The sequence below is a fragment of the Phacochoerus africanus genome, chromosome 15, assembly GCF_016906955.1.
Source record: "Phacochoerus africanus isolate WHEZ1 chromosome 15, ROS_Pafr_v1, whole genome shotgun sequence".
Taxonomy (NCBI): Eukaryota; Metazoa; Chordata; class Mammalia; order Artiodactyla; family Suidae; genus Phacochoerus; species Phacochoerus africanus.
Genome location: NC_062558.1, coordinates 140199952 through 140219708, shown reverse-complemented (window position 1 = coordinate 140219708; position 19757 = coordinate 140199952). Strand labels below are relative to the sequence as shown.

At 43.1% G+C, this 19757-nt stretch overlaps 1 protein-coding gene across 1 annotated transcript in view; it reads left to right on the top strand.

Annotated features, from left to right (window-relative positions):
* The first annotated feature begins 459 nt into the window (after positions 1–459).
* The window catches only part of TCERG1L (transcription elongation regulator 1 like), a 173749-nt gene continuing 154451 nt past the window's right edge, over positions 460–19757 (top strand). The window contains exons 1-3 of the mRNA XM_047762464.1: positions 460–816; positions 2818–2964; positions 3905–4085. Coding sequence (XP_047618420.1) covers positions 460–816; positions 2818–2964; positions 3905–4085 — 685 coding nt within the window. The remainder of the gene's footprint in view (positions 817–2817; positions 2965–3904; positions 4086–19757) is intronic.

Sequence of the window (19757 nt, the reverse complement as noted above, 5' to 3'; positions counted from 1 at the left end):
TCTGCTCGCGGCTGCGGGTGAATTCTGGGTCCCGGCCCCGCCGTGCGCTCCGTCCGCAAGAGCCGGCGGCCTTCAGCGGCTGTATCCGAGCGCCGGGCTCCATCTGCGGGATCCCGGCCAGGAGCGCCCTCAGTTCCCCGCGCCCCCACCCTGTCCCCTGCCGCCCGCCGCAGAGGGGTCCGGGGACCCTTGCTGGCCGGAACCTGGAACCTGGGGCGCGGCGTGCCGGGCCCGGGCCCGGGGGGCGGCGGCGGCGGCGGCGGCGGCGCGGGCGGCCGCGCTCGGAGAGGAGGGCGGCGGGCGGGAGGAGGGGCTCCTCGCGCGGGGCAGGGGCGGAGCGAGCGGCCGCGCCGCGGAACCAAGTGAGTTCGCTCCGGAGCCCGCGCCGCCGCCGGCCCGCACCTCGGGCGCCCGCCGCCCCCGCCGTCCCCGCCGCCGCCGCCCGCGCGGGGATGTAGGATGCTGGTGGGCGCCAGGCTCCAGCGGCGGCGGCGGCAGCTGCAGCAGCAGCAGCAGCAGCAGCAGCCCCGGCGGCGGCAGCCTCTTCTCTGGCCGATGAATGCAGACCCGCCGCCGCCGCCGCCGCCGCCCTGGGTTTGGATGGTCCCCGGCTCCGCTGGGCTGCTCCGGCTGGGCGCCGGGGTCGCGCCCCCGCCAGTTCTGCTAGCCTCGGCCCAGCCCCCCGCCGCCCCGCTGCTCCCGGGGCTTCCCGGCTGGCAAGCCCCGGGCGAGCCCTTCCTGCCGCTGCTGCCGCTGCCCTCTGCGCCAGACCACGCCGCCGCCGCCGTGCACCACTACCCCTTGCTCAACGGGCAGGTAACGTGTCCCCCGTCCCCTGGTCCTGGGCTCAGGGTCGCCGGCTACACCCTCTGCCCCCCGGCGCGGCCCTCACCCCGCTCCGGCGGCTCTGGCCCTGTGGCTCGCTCTTGCCTCCCTCGGAGGTCCTCGGCTCCCCAAACCGTCAGGGCGCAGCCCGGCAGCCATGCACAGGCAACAAAGTTCATGCTTCGACGTCCCGTGCTGCCTCCCGGCAGTTTTTGCGGTGTTTCCCTCGGTCTCTCAGCCGAGCAGTTTGGAGACCCGCACCCCAAGGCCGGCGTTGGGACCGCCTTGGCCACAACTTTCGCCCGGGCCGAGGTCGCTGTCCAGAGAGCGGTGCTGAAGTAGCCGACTCCGGAGCTGAGCCTTGCAGCTGCGGACCGTGGCCGACTTACCGAATAGAAGTTAATACTTTTACAGTCTCTGCCAGGCTTGAAAAGCAAGCTGGGAATCAATACCTATTTCTGATTTTTATCTAGTTTTTTTTTTCCCCCCATTTGAAAATAGACTCAGGACAATGCTTAAGGAAATGCAAACCAATGGAAGCCTGCAGGGCAATCCTGCCCTTAACACTGAGAAATGCTGCCGGTGATTCCCACTCCCGCCCTATCTCTGCCTGAGCCCTCCGAATTAGCCAGGGTCACACTGTACTTTAGAAGAGTTTGGCGTGTAAAACCTGGCATTAAAAAGAAAAAGTGACTGCACCTTTGATTAATGGTGCAACAGAGCAAGAGAAACTGGTTTTGGCAAGAGCCATTGTTTGCTATGTAACTATGCAGATGCATGTAAATCAGGGAATAACATGTATTTTATTCCAGTGACTGTCCTCATTAGCATATTCAAATGAGTAGATGTTAGACTACACCATTTAATTAATTTAATTCCAATATTATCTTGCGAGCTTTTCTAAAAGATGTTGTTAACTCTTCCTAAACTGGTCTGTAGACTTAATGATATACCACATATGTGACGCTGAATATGGTATTTTGATGTGTGATGCGGTTCATATTGGGGGTTTTCTGAATAAACGTTGGTAGCTTTTTTGATATTTTGTAGGGGTTGTTATAGCCTAGTGCTACCACTAGAGGTATATAATGCCAAGGAACTATATTTTTTTTTCCCTGAATGTAAAACTGCATTTTTTTTTCTTGTGCAAATTTAAAAAGAAAAATCTCCCCCAAACTTAGTATTAATCTTCAAAATGTTTTGTGCTGCATATTTTCTGTTAAATAACAATATTTAGAACCAGAAGAATATTTTCACATAACAGGAAAATCAAAAAGGCCTTTATGGTTTTAAAACAAATACATATTGAAGCCTTCCATATTACTGAGCAATGATTTTATTCTCCACCGATATTGAGTTAATTTAATTAGGGAGACTGTCTCCTAAATTGCCTGCTCCCTTTCCATGTTTGCTATGCATGGGGATCTTCAGTGATGCGATAAGCTCACTTGAAATTTCTCTGCCTTGAAATTGATTTGCATTTGTGAACCTTGGGAAACTTTGAATCTTAACCTATTTGAAAATACTACTTGTGCATGTCTAAAAAATGATAAAGGTAATTAATACAAAGGGTTATATGGGAAAGACTGTCACAAGATACATCTCTCTGCTTGCTTGAGAAAAGAATCCAAGAATGATAAAAGGAACACCCAGCATTTTGCCTTTCCGTTGTGGGTTCTCATTTTCTCAGGGCAGAAACCCATTTCTTACCATCTTCCCATGGTTTTGTGCTGAGCTCTTTCTTAATATTAAAGAATGTGGTGTTGCTAATGGATTGTGGTGATTCAGAGACAAAAATGTTTATAAATTTTTAGAATTTCTGAACATTTATGGTTTTTTTTTTTGGACTGGGAAAAAGGAGATTTTTCTCATAATCAAAGAGATGCATTTTTAAATTCCCTTTTAAAGCAGCTCTCCCAGCATCTTTTGGGACAAAGTAGAGTTGATTGACGTAAGCTGATGAGCATGCTTGTCTCTTCTCTTGGGTTTTAGTGGCTATTTGGTGGTCCCTCTCCATCAATTGGACTGTCCCCCTCTTCTGCTGTGGAATTGGTGCCCATTTTCCCACACGTCTGCCCATCCGTCCTTGCACCTTCTGTTGGGAAAAGTTGGATAGACAAAAGGATGCCTAACTGCAAGGTAAAAATGGAACTCATTTGATTGGACAAATGTGCTTTAATTCTTAAGTTTTGGGGTCTTTCTGTAATGAAAATCACTGTGTGTTTCTACTTTTTAATCACAATAGATTGACCATCTAGGTCTAGAGAGAAATCTTTTTAGAATAAGATTGATCTGTTCAAAAGCACCAGTAGATGGTGATGGTGGTGGATTTTGCTTTAGCTTAAAATATTCAGATTCCATAGAACAATATAAAATTTCTAATTCTGAAACAGAATCTGCTTTTTAATTTTTTCAGTTTTTACATCTGTAACCATTGATCCAAATCTAGCTTTAAACATCATTTAACGCATATATACCTTTCCAAAGCAAGTTTTCCTTGCTATCATTGCTTTGAGTGTTCGTCTTCCTGATGGTTTATCTTGGCTTTTGAATTCAGATATACTGGCTACACTTAGTTTGCTCGAAAACCAGCAGAAAGTAGTACAGTGACTTGTACGACACACTGCTTACCTTGCTGGGATAATTCTGTAATCTTTCAACTGGCTGCTGGGCAGAATTAGCCGAGTCAATAGCTGAAGACCGGGCCACTGGATTTGACCAGAGGGTGGTTGGTATCAGAGTCCCATGGAACCGCGAGCTTTAAGATGGTGCTTTTTTTAGAGTCTGTTCACATAGAATCTCCAGCCTTCCATGTGAGACAAGATAAATAGTTTGCAGTGCTATCTTTTTCTTTTGCTATCTTTTTCTTTTTTCCCCTGTGGCTGCTCCTGCAGTGTATGGAAGTTCCTGGGCCAGGGGTTGACTCAAGCTGCAGCAGCCAGCCTCTACCCCAGCCACAGCAACACTGGATCCTGAACACAACGAGTAAGGCCTGACCCCCCTGAGCCGCAGTGGGAACTTCCCCAGCCTTTAGCTCTTATCGTGTGCGTGGTCTTAAATGTTGCTTTCTTTTGCACAGATCTTTTTTAACAATTCCTTTGCTCTGGACTCAACGTGGATGTATCCTGAGGAATCAAGATTGTTCCATGGGCATGACAAGCCTCAACTGTTGGGAAATCAAGTAGCCTTGTCTCTGTCCAGGCCAGCTCCTGCCTCCCGGCCTCTTCCCACTGTGGTGTTAACACCTCAGCCTGTACCAGGTCGGTGCCCAAATAGTGGTGACAATATTTGGTGCCCAAATAGTGGTTTTTTTTTTTTCGTTTGTTTGCTTTGGCCACAATTTAGTTTTAGATGTAAAAACTGTATTTGTCATTTTAATGAAGCAATTCTTTCAATTGCTTTTCAGTAAAACATAATTCCTTTTTCGTTGGGTGCGATTCCTTTTATAAAGAAATCAAGTTTAGGGTAGCTGAGGTGCTATTTTTTGGAATATGGGTCTGCTTGAAGGTAAAGAAATGGCTGAGATGGTTTGTATAGAGTTGTATTTTTATGCTCTATTTTTAGAATTGGACCACATCTTCTGCTGATAGCTCTTAATAGGGGCCCTAATTGATCAAACAACTCATTTTAAAAAATGTCACACATTTGGGATAAGGTGCATCACTCCCTGGTCTGAAGGACACAGGCTCATGTACGGTTTTTGTGAATTTTGTCTTCACGCAGTTGAGGTGGTGCTGGTGGTAGTCTATAAAAGAGTGCTGTTTGGAAGATGGATTTTGTGCTATCTTTGGAGTCTAGTGACCTGAAAGAACATTTGTCTGGAACAGACTCCCCTGAAATAATCCCTAGCTGACAGATTGTATAATAAATCTATGTAATAACAAGAGAAAAACATCATCTTATGAATTTTTAAACTGATTTTAAAAATCACCTTAACATGTGATCATATTACAAAAGCAAATGCTGCCTGTGCCACAGTTACCTCGCAACACCTTCCATTCTGGAATATTTTATGACTTCAGAATTATATTATCATCCCTGTAATTTGCTACCTACCCAGCTTGTCTCAATACATAGCCCCAAAATTTAGTAAGGAGGACATGTTCCTGTGTCTAGTTCAATGCTGGCTTACGGGACATGTCTGTTTCCTTCTCTCATTGTCTGGCTTATGTGTTCTCATTTGCTATGGGTCTCGTTTGGTGATAAGTCAGGAAGCACACTCGACTCTTTGCGTCTTTTCACAGACCTTAATGATTCTTGGCTGAAACTTGCCTTTTGTCCTTGTGACCATCTATGACCCAGTTCCTCAAATCTGAATAAGCGTCTCTCACACACACACACACACACACACACACACACACACAGACACGGTTTATGCTAAGGTGATCCTGATGCCCATTTAATTGAGTGATGATAGACAGCGGTCAGAGGGCATGTGTTATACAGGTATTCCAGGGCTTCCGATGTCTCGCTTCACATACAAAATTTAATATTTTAGTTTCCCAAGGCATGGGCAATACTGTCACTAAAATAATCAGCAAATTTAGTTTAAAGAATAGTGAAACTAGTTCAACTGTTCCAGTAAAAGCTCTGAGTGACCTTTCCTCCTGTCATCTCCCTCTTGAATATCCCGTAGACATTTGCAGCACACCTCAATCCTCTTAAGAAATTCATACTGTGAACATGCTATATATATGCTTAGTTGAAGAAGCTTATGACAAATTATCCTAGCTTTTCTATCAAATAAATAATTTTATGTGCCATCATGTGGCAAATATTTTATACTTAAAGCGTATTTGTGTTCCTTTTGACTTTTTGAGTAATCTACTTTAAAGGACAAAATAAAGTAATATTTCTTCCTAACATGGTCGATAATAGAATAACCAGCCCTCCTAACCCCATCTGCTGCTTGTCAAATCTCTACTTTTATTCTTCTCTGGATATTCTCTTTTGGATTTATGAACCATAAGAATATAACATGGCCTTACTTGTCTTTTGGGGAGTAATGTATCTGTCTTCAAAAGTATTTTTAATAACAGTCAAATTCATTTGTTTTGAAATAAGAATTTCTGAACTGCTTCATGAAAATTTTGATTTTTCAGAATTCTTAGAAATTACTATTCTGGAAAGTATGTTTTAAATGACCTTTAGTCCAAAGAACACATTTAGGGGATTGTTTGTATGTTACAAACTGTTGAAGAACCTAGAAGGTGGAACAAGAAAAAGTCAAAATAGGGTCAGTTCCTGGTGGGTTAAGTGTTGGTATATTGTTTCAATTGTAGTGTAATTAGTGAGAAAATATAGCCTCATTAAAACATTTTACATGTAAATTTTCAGATATATCGTTAAAAATCATTTTACAATTGCTATTGCGTTTTATATCCTGCTATAAATCAATAAATTTAAGTACTATACAATGCAGTATATATTATATAATTGATATTATAAGTTGATCCATCTTGTAAATTGTTATGTACAGAGGTAAATGGTCTTAGAATCGGATATATTTTATTCATCAAAGAAGCATGATGAGACTTCAGAAGAACAAGGATAGTGACTCAGACCCACACTCGTTTTAAACAGGCTTGGCCAGCTCAGCGCGTGTTTCTTTCTTGGATAGACAGTGCTCTTGTATAATAATCCTTCCTGACAGTGGCAGTATGAACCGTGAGCGCAAATGATGGGACATGAGAAAGTGGCTTTGTTGGACTGAGCATGTGGTTTGTTGGACTGAGTTAGAAATCACGATGGGCAGAGGTATCCCGTGGGTGACCACCGAGGCTCATGTTAAGACAGCGCCCTTCCTGATCAATCATTGGTTAAGAACCAGATGTGTGGTGACAGGGTCTCATACAATATTAGCTCAACTTGAATGAAGTTAGGAGCACCTACAATTTAATAAATATTTTGAAGGACTTTGTTTTTTAATTTTTTAAATTTTTAAAATTTTTATTTTTTTAAAGGACTTTGTTGTTGATATAGGTTAGACTCATCATTATATGTGATGATAACGAGGATGCTATACCATTTTACACAGACCCAAAGAAAGCCTGTTGGCCACCTGGAAGCATAGAACTGAAGGTCAGCCATGTTCTGCTGGTCCTCTGTAGGTGGCGCAGGTGACACAGGAGGGGTGTAGGAGGTGCAGGTGATGCAGGAGGTGTAGGAGGTGCAGGTGGTACAGGAGGTGTAGGAAATGCAGGAGATGCAGGCAGTGCAGGAGATACAGGTGGTACAGGAGATGCAGGTGGTGCAGGAGGTGTAGGAGGTGCAGGTGGTACAGGAGGTGTAGGAAATGCAGGAGATGCAGGCAGTGCAGGAGATACAGGTGGTACAGGAGATGCAGGTGGTGCAGGAGGTGTAGGAGATGCAGGTGGTACAGGAGATGCAGGTGGTGCAGGAGGTGTAGGAGATGCAGGAGGTGTAGGAGGTGCAGGTGATGCATGAGGTGTAGGAAATGCAGGAGGTGCAGGCAGTGCAGGAGATACAGGTGGTACAGGAGATGCAGGTGGTGCAGGAGGTGTAGGAGATGCAGGAGGTGTAGGAGATGCAGGCAGTGCAGGAGATGCAGGAGGTACAGATGGTGTGGGTGTAGGAAATGCAGACAGTGCAGGAGGTGCAGGCAATGGGCTTAATGGGAGGTTTGGGTGGTGTGGGCAGTGCAGAAGCAGCTCCTCAAGGAACCTTCACTACTCACACTCTCCTGGGACATGCACCCATCTCTGTGGGCCTGGAGTCTCCCTGTGGATGTTGAACATAAGAAGAAGGTCTCGGGAAGGTCATCAAGGATGATCTCCAGGGGCTGATGTGCCCGAAACCCACCATGAAGACTCTGCAGAACTTGACCAGGGGAGGAGAGGGAATGAGAAGTGGAACCTCATGAGGAATGTTTTGTCAGGTGATGACAAGCAGTGGAGCAGCCTAAACTGAGGAGGAGAGCAGGTAGCAGACCAGGAAGTGGTGGCCTGGGGCTTCTTCTTGTGAGACTGATCCAGTTATCCTAAAGGGCCTGTGTAAGCCCTGGGCTCTTTAGAGTGTCATGGGACTTCCTGTTGTTCATCAGCTCTGGAGCTGTAGTTTATTCAAGAAAGTGTGAACCTGTCCTTGGAAACAGAGCAGCAGACAAAGAGAAGGCAGAATCTTCTCACTGAAAAATAAATGCGAGTCTACAAAAATATGCACAGTTACAACTGTGCTAGAAACTAAAGTCTCTAGTGAATAATTTAGCCACTTTTAAAGGAATTGTCCTTAATTACAGTGTGAATGGGTTGAACTAAGATCTAGGATTAACTAAAATGCATTCCCAGGCATCAGAGATCCATTCAGGATCAGACTGCAGGACAGGCAAGAAAACTGAGGCCAGCACAGGCTGCCCTCCTCTTCAGAAGTCTCTGCTCTTAGACCTGGCCCCATCACTTTGCCTCCTCTGTCAACATCTCCCTTCTCCTGAGACATGCTGAGTCCTTCTTCATCCTGGGGAGAAATGGGCTTGCCTTGCTTCTGAGGATATGAAGTTTATCACAAGTAGAAATCGGGGCAGGGACCCTAACAATGAAATATCTGAAAAAGAAATAAAGAAAACAAATCCATTCACAATAGCATGAAAAACAGTAAAATACTTAGGAATACATTTAACCAAGGAAGTGAAGGATCTGTACAATGACAACTACAGGACTTTGATAAAGGAAATAGGGAGTTCCCATTATGGCTCAATGGTAGAGAACCTGACTCATAACCATGAGGTTGAAGGTTCTATTCCTGGCCTTGCTCAGTGGGTTAAGGATCTGGCATTGCTGTGAGTTGTAGCATAGGTCGCAGATGCAGCTCAGATCCTGCATTGCTGTGGCTGTGGTGTAGGCCTGCAGCTGCAGCTCTGATTTGACCCCTAGCCTGGGAACTTACATATGCTGTGTGGCCCTAAGAAGAAAAAAAAAAGACTTTGATAGAATAAATAGAAGAAGACAAAATAAATGGAAAGATATCCCATGTTCATGGATCGGAAAAAATAATATTGTTAAAATGTTCATATCACTCAAACTCATATGTATTGAATGCAATCCTCATCAAAATTCCAATACAATTTCTCATAGAAATAGAAAAAAATCCTAACATTTGTATAGAACTGCAAAGACTCTGAATAGCCAAAGCAATCCTGAGAAAGAAGAACAAAGTCAGAAATATCACACTTCCTGGTTTAAAACTATATTATAAAGCTTTAGTAATTAAAACAATGTGGAACAAGCATGAAAATAGGCACATAGACAAAAGACCAATGGAAAAGAATTGAGAGCCCAGAAATAAACTGTGTATACACAGTCAATTAACAATTGACAAGGGAAACCAAGAATAGTCATTGGGGAAAAGATAGTCTCTTGAATAAATGGTGTCTAGAAAATTAAATAACCACATACTGAAAAATGATACTAGACTTCTAACGTATACCACTCACAAAATTACCCTGAAATTAATTAAAGGCTTAATCATAAGACCTGAAACTATAAAACTTCCAGAAGAAAATATAGGAGAAAATCTCCTTGACATAGGTCTTGGTGGCATTTTCTACTATATGACAATAAAAGCACAAGTAGTGAAAGCAAAATTCAACAGGCGTGACTATATCAAACTAAAAATCTTTGGCATTGCAAAAACAACAGAATGGGAGAAAACACTTGCAAACTGTATACTTGATAAGGAGTTAATATTCAAAATATGTTAAGAAGTCATAAACCTCAGTAACAGCAACAACAGAATACGAACAATCCATTTTAATGAGAGGAACTGAGTAGACATTTCTCCAAAAAGACGCAGAGATGGCCAACGTGTATATGAAAAGATGCTCAACATCCCCAGACATCAGGGAAATGCAAATGCAAACCACCATGAGACATCACCTCACACCTGTTTGAATGACTGTCATCCAAAAGACAAGCTGTAGCAAAACGTTGGAGAGGGTGCGGAGAAAAGGGAACCCTACACACTGTTGGTGGAAATATAAATTGGAGCAGCCAGTGATATTCCACTGTATTCCATACATGGAAAACAGTATGGAGGCGCCTCGAAAAATTGAAAACAGACCTACCGTGTGATCCAGCAATTTCACTTCTGAGTATTTTTCCAAAGGAAATGAAAAACCATTATCGAAGAGATGATATCTGCATGTCCATGTTCACTGCAGCATTATTCACAAAAGCCGAGACAGGAAAACAACCTAAGTGTCCAGGTACGGATCAATGGATAGAGAATATGTATAAAATATCACGCAGCCATCAAAAAAGGAAGTCTTGCCATTCGCAACAATATGGATGGACCCTGAGGCCATTAGGCTGAGATGAGCCTGACAGAGAATGACAACTATTGCATGATCCCGCCTCTGACAGAATCTGAAATAGCCACATGCATAGAAACAGAGAGTGGAGTGGTGGTTACCAAGTGGGAGGGATGGGGAAACGGGGGCCACGGGCTACAAATTCCCAGCTATGAAATGCGGTAGGTTCCGGGGATCTAACGTGCAGTGTGGTGACCATGGTCCATCATGCTGCTTTATATACGGGAAGGTTGCTGAGAGACTGGATCTTAAATGTTCTAATAAACAAATAATTAGAAGTTCTCAAATCAGTAGTCTAAATTTCTACTTTAAGAGTCAAGGGAAGAGAGAACTAATTCAACGGAAACACGCATAAGAAAGGAATTGTAAATGTAAGAGCAGAAATCAAATAAATTAATAACAAAAAAATAAGGAAAAATCAATTAAAATAGAAGCCTTTTTGAAAAAGAAAGACCAAGCAACTGGTTACAGAGCCTAAGAAAAGGAAGAGCAGCACTGCACATTGTTGACATCAGGAATGAGAAAAGGGACAGCGCCGACGACGTAACAGGAAAATGGTACAAACTACCGCCTGGCAATAAATTCAGCAGCTCATACAAAAAAGGCAAATTCTTTGTACACCACAAACTACTGTGCTCACTCAAGAAGAAACAGGAAACGTGAGTAGCACCATATCGACTAAAACGTTAAATCCATAATTTCAATCCATCCAACGGAGAGACTCAGGCTCAGATAACTTCACTGAACTTCGACCAACATTTTAGGAAGAAACGACACCGAATTTAAATAAACTTGTGCAGAAAGTAAAAGCAGGAATAACATCTCCCAAGTTATTTTCCTCTGAGGTCGGCACTCCTCTGATACAAAAAACAAACAGATATTACAAAGAAAGACAATAAAAGACCAATGTACTTCATAAACATAGATGCAGAAATCCTCAACATAATATTAGCAGCATATAAAACTGACGGTACATCATGACCAAGTGGGTTTTCTTTAGAATGAAATGTCTTTAGAAAATCAATGTTATTCACTTTATCAAAAGAACAAAGAAAAACAATATGATCATTTCAATAGATGCAGAAAATGTATCTGTCAAATTCAACATCTATTCAATATTAAAAACCAACCAACCAACCTCTACGTCAACTCTGAATTGAAGGGAACTTTGTCAAAATAAATAAATAAAATAAACGGGACTTTGACAGAGGATATCTAGGAAGGAACCACAGCTAACACTCTGTGTAATGGTTAATGCCTCATGTTTTCTCTCCAAGTTGGAGAATAGGCAAAGATTTGTGCTTCCACCACTTCTTCGCAAAACTGTACTGGAAGTCCTAACCAAAGCCTTGGTGGGAAAAAAAAAAGGAATGAAAAACATACAGATTGAAAAGGAAGAAACAAAACTGTCTCTATATTTAGGCAAAATTGTTGCCATCTAGACCATCTCAATGAGCCTACCAGAAGCTGCTAGTACCAGTAAGTGAATTTAGTAAGGGTGCAGAATACAAGGTGAGTGTGAAACTCGGTTGTGTCCTTGTATGACCAGTAATGAACAACCAGACATTAAAATAAAATAGCAGTATCACTAAAGCCCCAAACCCAGTAGATGTCTATGGATTAACCTAACAAACTAGGAATCCTGAAAACCACAAACCATTGAATGGAGAAATCAAAGACATGAATCCAGAGAGAGAGAGACTTTGCGTTAAGGAGCTGGACGCCTCAATCATGCTGGGATGGCAGTTCTCTCCGAGTTGACCTATGAATTCTGTCTAATCCCAATCAAAACCCCAGGGTCACATAAATTGACAAGCTGATTCTGTGGCTGATCCAGAAAGCCGAAGGAAGTAAGAGGGCCACCACAATGTGGAAAACAAGAGACACCTGTGGAGGTCTCACATCGATTGTGATAGAGCGACAGGAATGAAGGTTTTGTGGAACTGGCAAAGGGAAGGAACAGAGACCAGCCAACCACAGTGACAGAGCCTTCAGACACACACACACACACACACACACACACACACGCAGTCAACTAATTTTTGACAAAGGTGCCACGGCATTCAATATAGAACAACTTGCCCTTTCAATACATGGTTTTGAAGCAGGTGACTATTCCTTTTTAAAATCAATAAATGACCCTTGACCAATACCTTGTATCATACATAACAATCAAAGTTGCAAATAGACCAGATTTTAAAGCCAAAGTCCTAGAACTTCTTGAAAGAAAACATAAAAGAAAATTTTGTGACCTCGATTTAGGCAAAACTTTTTTAGATATGACATCAAAAGCATGAACCATAGAATACAACGCATTCATAACTGGACTTCACCAAAATGAAGTACGGTCACCCTTTGGAATGACTTTCAATATAGTGAAAAGGAAAGCCACATACGGGGAGAAAATGTTTGTAAAGTGGCTATCTGATAAAGAATGATCTACAATATATAAAAAACTCTCATAAGTCAATAATAAGAGAACAAAGAACCCAGCAAAACATGTGACCAGATGCATTACCAACAAAGATATGTGATGACAGTTGAGCACATGAAAACATTCTCAGTGGTGTCTATCATTAGGGAGATGCGAATTAAATCCATAATCCCTACACACCTGTTGGAAGGGCTGTAATTTAAACAATGCATGGGCAGTACCAAGTGCCTGTGAAGAAGGGGGCAGCTGAAATTTTTATAGCCCTTTGGTGGGTGTGCAACATGATACAGTTGCTTTGAGAATCAGTTTGACTGTTTCTTATAAACATTCCTGTATAATATACCCAGAAATCTCACTCCTAAGTATTTACCCAAGAGTAATAAAGAAATGTTCCCCCCCCACACACAAATCAACTGTACACAAAGGTTTATAGTGGCTTTATTTGTAACCAGCAAACCTAGGAATGGTCCAGATATCCATGAACTAGTGTGTGGATTGACAAACTTGGAAACCTCCAAACAACAGAAGCAGAAGCAACCAGAGTGGACTTCTGATAGGCACAGCCATGTGCCTGAAAGCCAGGAGCATCATGCCGAGTGGCAAACCCAGGCTCAAGCATTTGTATCGTGGAGAAGTCCCTTTCCATGACATTCAAGGAAAAGAAAAACTGCAAGACTCAAAACAGAGCAGTGGTTTCCAGGGACTGGTGGGAGGGGGACATTGACTGCAGAGTGGCATAGGGACCATTTGGGATTTGTGGACACCCACCTGCTGGTGGTGGTGGTGACGGTTCCACAACTGCCTTTGCTGAAATTCAGAGACCCGCACATGCAAAGAGAATAAATGCCGCTGTAGGAAATTATGCCTGAATGCACCCGACTGTTTATTCTTAAAGAGAGAGACTTCAGAGAGACACTCCCAGTAAAATGTGCAAATTTTAGCTGACCCAGGCTTGAACAAATGAAACAAAAAATTGTGAGACAACTGGAGAAAGTGGAACACTAATATTTAATAATTTAAATTGTTAATTTTGTTAATTTGTAGGTGTTAGTAAGAGTTATATGCTTGTGCTTTTAAAAAGACCCCTAATGGGAGTTTTTGGTGTATCCATGAGGATGCAAGTTTGATCCCTGGCCTCACTCAGTGGGTTAAGTGTTGCTGTGGCTGTGGTGTAGGCCGGTGGCTGCAGCTCCAATTCAACCCCTAGCCTCAGAACCTACCGATGCTGTGGGTGTGGCTCTAAAAAGCAAACATCAAAAATTACAAAAGTAAAAAGGTCCCTTATATTTTAGAGATGCTTGCAGAAACATATATGGCTCAAATAAAATCTGTTGTTATATCAGTAATGCAGGTGTGGGGGCTGGGGAGTGCGAGTGTAAAGATGAAACAAGCCCAGTTAAGCTGCGAATTGAGGAAGCTGGGTTTGAGGGGGACATGGCATTTGTTACACTATTTTCTATTATTTGACTGTTGAAAGTTTTCATAATAAAAATTAAATAAAAATAGGGTAAAAAGTCATGGCATGAAGCACACTTCAGGAAATCACAAAGCAAGATTTTATAGATTTTACATACCTGCCACAGTGCAACAAATAGAAACCTTAAAACGAACCACAAGGAGACACCCAGCAGCCTTGAAGTTAAAAGACTAAAAATAAATGAATGAGACAGAAATCAATATTACAAAATAAACCTTTTTATAAAACAAGCAAGCATGATGTGCCCATATCAGAAGTCAAAAGTTCGGGAGTTCCTGTCATGGCTCAGCGGAAGCAAACCTGACTAGCATCCATGAGGAGGCAGGTTCCTGGCCTCACTCAGTGGGTTAAGGATCTGGCGTTGCAGGGAGCTGTGGTGTAGACTGCAGATGCAGCTCAGATCCTGAGTTGCCGTGGCTGTGGTGTAGGCCAGCAGCAACAGCTCCCATTCGACCCCTCTCCTGGGAACCTCCATATGCTGCGGGTGTGGCCCTGAAAAGACAAAAAAAAAAAAAAAAAAAGCTAAAGGCAGTGTTTCCTACATATTAATCGTTATTTAAATGTAGCAGCAGGGGCGAGCCTCTCTTCACGTGCCTTGGACAAGGCATGAAGTTCCTGGACACACCATCAACACGAGGAGATGGATCAGAGCTTCAATAGGAATGAAACTAGAAAAGAAAACAAAGAATTTTCTAAAAATGATATTTTTCAACTGGAGAGACACATGGAGGGCTTGGGTAGGAAAACGAAAACTGATGATGCCCGTTCTTCTCAAGTTAATTTATGGGCATACGATCATGCCAATTGTATTGCTTTTTTGGAGTGTGAGAAGATCATTTAAAATTGTTGCTCATGGAATATACACATGAGATGAACAAATATATCCTTTAAAAAATCTAAAAGAGGGGTTTAACTTACTACCCTAAAGTTACATGAGTGTTTTAAAATGTGTACTAATTTACATACAGATTAATTCAATGAGTTTTAAAGGAATTGTTATATAGGATGATATTTTAATACCATAATAAAAAATAGACATAAACAGATGACTCAAAATAACCATAAATGATCATTATGCGATATGTGGCTTTACTCACAAGTAATTCAAGGAATGCAAATGTAAGTCACGGAATGTGATACTCCCCCTGTTAAATTAGCACAGAAGTTCAAAAAACCTTGATGCTACTTATCATTTTGCAACAGGACAATAGAACATGTATCTATTCACGCATGCTCTTCAGCGTAGTGGGTCCTGGGTCATGCGAGTTGACTTTCAGATCCTTTAAAAATATTAATATAATTTGGCCCATTGATTCTCCTTCTGTGGCAAGTTAAAGAAAGAACAAATACATATGCACAGGGATTCAGCACATTGTAATTTGTAGTACCAACAGGAAAAATAAAGTCTCAAATGTCCATGACTAAATAATTGGTTAAGAGATTTATGATGTATCAAGAAAAATGAGCAGTCTTCGACCATTAGTAGAATCATGTTTGGAAGATTCTTTAGAGAAAAGAAAATGCTTTTGTTTTTCCAGCAAATTTTCAAAAGCAGGTTCCCAAATTTATGAACAGGATGATACCAGTTTGGACAGCACTGTACACACATACAGACATGCTGACAAGAGAGGGAAGGAAGCACACGAAGAAGTGAATAATGGTTACTCTGGATGCTGGCATGAGGGGCCGCTTTTATTTCCAACTATGCATTCTTTTATTGTCTTTTTTTTTTTTTTTGGCTTTTTAGGGCCACACCCACAGCATATGGAGGTTCCCAGGCTAGGGGTCCAATCAGAGCTGTAGCTGCCGGTCTACACCACAGCCACAGCAATGCCGGATCCAAGTCACGTCTGTGACCTACACCACAGCTCATGGCAATGCCAGATCCTCAACCCACTAAGCGAGGGCAGGGATCAAACCTGCAACCTCATGGTTCCTAGCCGGATTTGTTTCCACTGCGCCATGATGGGAACTCCTTTTGTTTTCTGTTTTTAATGAGCAGGTGTTACGTACATAATGAAAATGCCATAAAATACATGAAAATATTTCTTTCTTCTTCATGCCACTCAAAGAGAGACTGTTACCTGCGACTTGAACCTCTCATCAGCCATGTGACTCTGACACAACGGCTGTGGAGCTGTGTCCATCTGGCCCACAAAGAAATGGCCGGGCTAAGGCGAAGCTTGATTTTTAACCCCTCATCACATCTGGGGAGGAGGCGTGCTCCCTCTCACAGGCCAGCCTCAGCCATCTGGAAGATCCTTGGGAAGAGGGCTCTCATGTCCTCCTTGGAGCCAGCCCTGCGGTCCTTGGGGCAGCTGGCAGCACTGGTCTTCCCTGACAGTGAGCGTCCCTGCAGGCCACCCATCCTGAGCGGTCTGGTCTGTCTTCACCTAAGACTGTGTGTCCAGAGAGGGTGATAGGGTTGGAGTGGAGAGTAAACTCTCCGTGGAGCTCCTCCTGGTCAAGAATCGGCCTGACTTACTGGGAAGTAAATCGGAGATGCCGCCACTGTCCCTCGGCCTCAGCTTTCTAACTTGGGGTGGGGGCTGCCCAGGGATTTCTGCAGTAAAAGGGTAAACAGATAAATCTTTCGGACTCCCCCTACTACTTAGAGAGTGGGGCAGACACACTGCTTTCACATCATGGAGAACAGATATTTTGGGAGAAAAATGCACATACGTCTGACTCTTAGAGATAACAAGAAACCCTCAAGGGCATCTCAGGCTAGTGCTGGCCCGTATAGGGTCTGCCTTTCACCCAGCTAGTACATCGATGCCTCCTTCCAGTTTCCAAGAAAACTGTGGAGGGGGGGAATCCAACAAGTACTGTAAATTATGCAGTCTGGAAGATGTCAGAGAAATCCTCGCATGTGAAAAACGTTTATCCAAAGCCATCGTCCAATAGGTTGTTTGAAATGCTGTTTTTAGAGAAGTGACTTTGGAGTTCCCCTCGTGGCACAATGGTTAACAAATCCGACTAGGAACCATGAGGTTGTGGGTTCGGTCCCTGGCCTCGCCCAGTGGGTTGGGGATCCAGTGTTACTGTGAGCTGTGGTGTAGGTCGCAGACGGGGCTCGGATCCCACGTTGCTGTGGCTGTGGTGTAGGCCGGCGGCTGCAGCTCGGATTGGACCCCTAGCCTGAGAACCTCCACATGCCACAGGAGTGGGCCTAGAAAAGGCAAAAAAAAAAAAAATAGAAGTGACGTGACAGCGTAGACTTTTGGTGCCAGACTCCCTGGGTGGACCCCTGACACTCACCAGCTGTGTGGCGTTGGGAGTGTTAGTTCACTTTTCTGTGCCTTGGTTTTCTCTTCTGTAAAGTGGGGCCATTTCAGGAGTGTACTGCATTATTATCGCAGTGTTAGTCATGGCTGTAAGTGGCTAATGTCCTCACGGCGTCTTTGATGCCGGCACCGTTCCTACTGCCCTACACAGATTTCCCTACAAGATGCTTCTCCAGGCAGGATGGAGGCAGATGCCTCCTTGGAAATCATTGAGTGAGCGAGCTCTCACTTTGGATCACGTCATGCTTTCTAGACTGTACTTCAAGGCTCCATTTGTAGAAAATTGGCTGTGTCCCCAGATCCAGTGGTAAATTATTCAGACATCACCTAAAATTGAGTGACTGCCTAGATAATGAAAAAATTAAATGAGATTTCTGCTTACCGACATAACTCATACCGTGTTAAAGAACTAGGAATTTATGGCCTGGTGCTCACTTTTGTCCTCGCATTTACGGGTGACATTCCACAAAGTAGTGCATTAGTTTGTGGAAACCTGAGGGTTCTAAGTTACAGACATGATACTGAATCATTGCACTAGAGCTGAGATACCATTAAGAGATAACTAAGATGCAGTTCCTGTTGGGGCACAGCGGAAGTGAATCTGACGAGGAACCATGAGGTTGCAGGTTCCATCCCTGGCCTCACTCAGTGGGTTAAGGATCCAGCGTTGCTGTGAGCTGGGGTGTACGTTGCAGACTCAGCTGGGATCCTGTGTTGCTGTGGCTGTGGTGTAGGCCGGCAGCTGTAGCACGGATTTCCCTAGCCTGGGAACCTCCATATGTTGTGGGTGTGGCCCTAAAAAGCAAAAAAATAAAAAAAATTAAAAAGAAAAAAGAAATAACTAAGAAAATGCCAGGTTTCATGATAACTGTGGATTTAAAATCTCGAGCAGTCATGGTCATCCTCATACTTTCTTCTCGGAAATTTCCAGATGCCGATACCCGTTCTAAAGCAGCCTTCCCCATTGGAAATACAATGTGAATCGTGCATGGGATTTAAAATGTTCTGGTGCTCGTCTTTTAAAAAAGTGTAGCAAACCATGCAATTATTTTGGTAACTTATTTCTCGATGGATCTAGAGCGCTCTCATTTCCTCACGTAATCAATCACCATGTAAAACTGGCATCAAGACCGTCACCTTATTTTGTTTTGTATCATCTTTGAAACCCAGTCTGCATGTGACACTCCCTCCCACTGGACAGCGCAGCACTGGAGGGTCAAAGCCGCAATTATTTGTGACGATCCAAAGATCTCTTGGTGAGTGTATTTTAGAGAGACCACTCAAATTGAGGTAGCATTTCAAAGAAATTTAATTCATGCCTAGCCTGTGAACACCTTGAATTTAGGTGACCTTTCTATGCCTACAACCTTATAAAAATAGCATCTGTTTTATCTTACATCTAAAATATTTTGAAAGGTGTAAACTTGTAAGGTGTACATATTTACAAATGGCCTTGTAGCTTATTTTTTTAATTAAAATTTTCATTATGGTTGATTTACAATATTTTGTCAATTTCTGCTGTACAGCAAAGTGACCCAGTCACTCTTACACACACACACACACACGCATGCACGCATTGTTTTTCTCATATAATCTTCCATCATGTTCTAATCACAAGTGACTGGATATAGCTCCCTGGGCTAAACAGCAGGACCTCATGGCTTATCCACTCCAAATGCAATAGTTTGCATCTACAAATCCCAAACTCCCCGTCCCTCCCACTCCCTCCGCCTCCCCCTTGGCGACCACAAGTCTGTCCTCCAAGTCCATGAGATTGTTTCTCTTCTGTAGAAAGGTTCATTTGTGCCACACTTTAGATTCCACATATAAGTGATACCATGTGGTGTTTGTCTTTCTCTCCGAGGTACTTCACTTAATATGAGAACCTCTAGTTCCATCCATGTTGCTGCAAATGGCATTATTTTGTTATTTTTTATGACTAAGTAGTATTCCATTGCACATATGTTCCACACCTTCTAAATCCATTTAGGTCGTTTCCAGGTCTTGGCTATTGTGAATAGTGCTGCAATGAACATACTGGTGCATGTGTCTTTTTGAATGAAAGTTTTGTCTGGATATGTACCCAGGAGTAGGATTGCTGGGTCATATGGTAGTTCTACATTTAGTTTTCTGAGGTGCCTCCATACCATTCTCCATAGTGGCTGTACCAATTTACATTCCCACCATCAGTGTAGGAGGGTTCCCTTTTCTCCAAACCCCCTCTGGCATTTGTTATTTATGGACTTATTAATGATGGCCACTCTGGCCAGTGTGAGGTGGTATGTCATTGTAGTTTTGATTTGCATTCCTCTAATAATTAGTGATGTTGAGCATTTTTTCATGTGCCTGTTGGCCATTCATATGTTGTCTTTGGAGAAATGTCTATTTAGGTCTTCTGCCCCCTTTTCA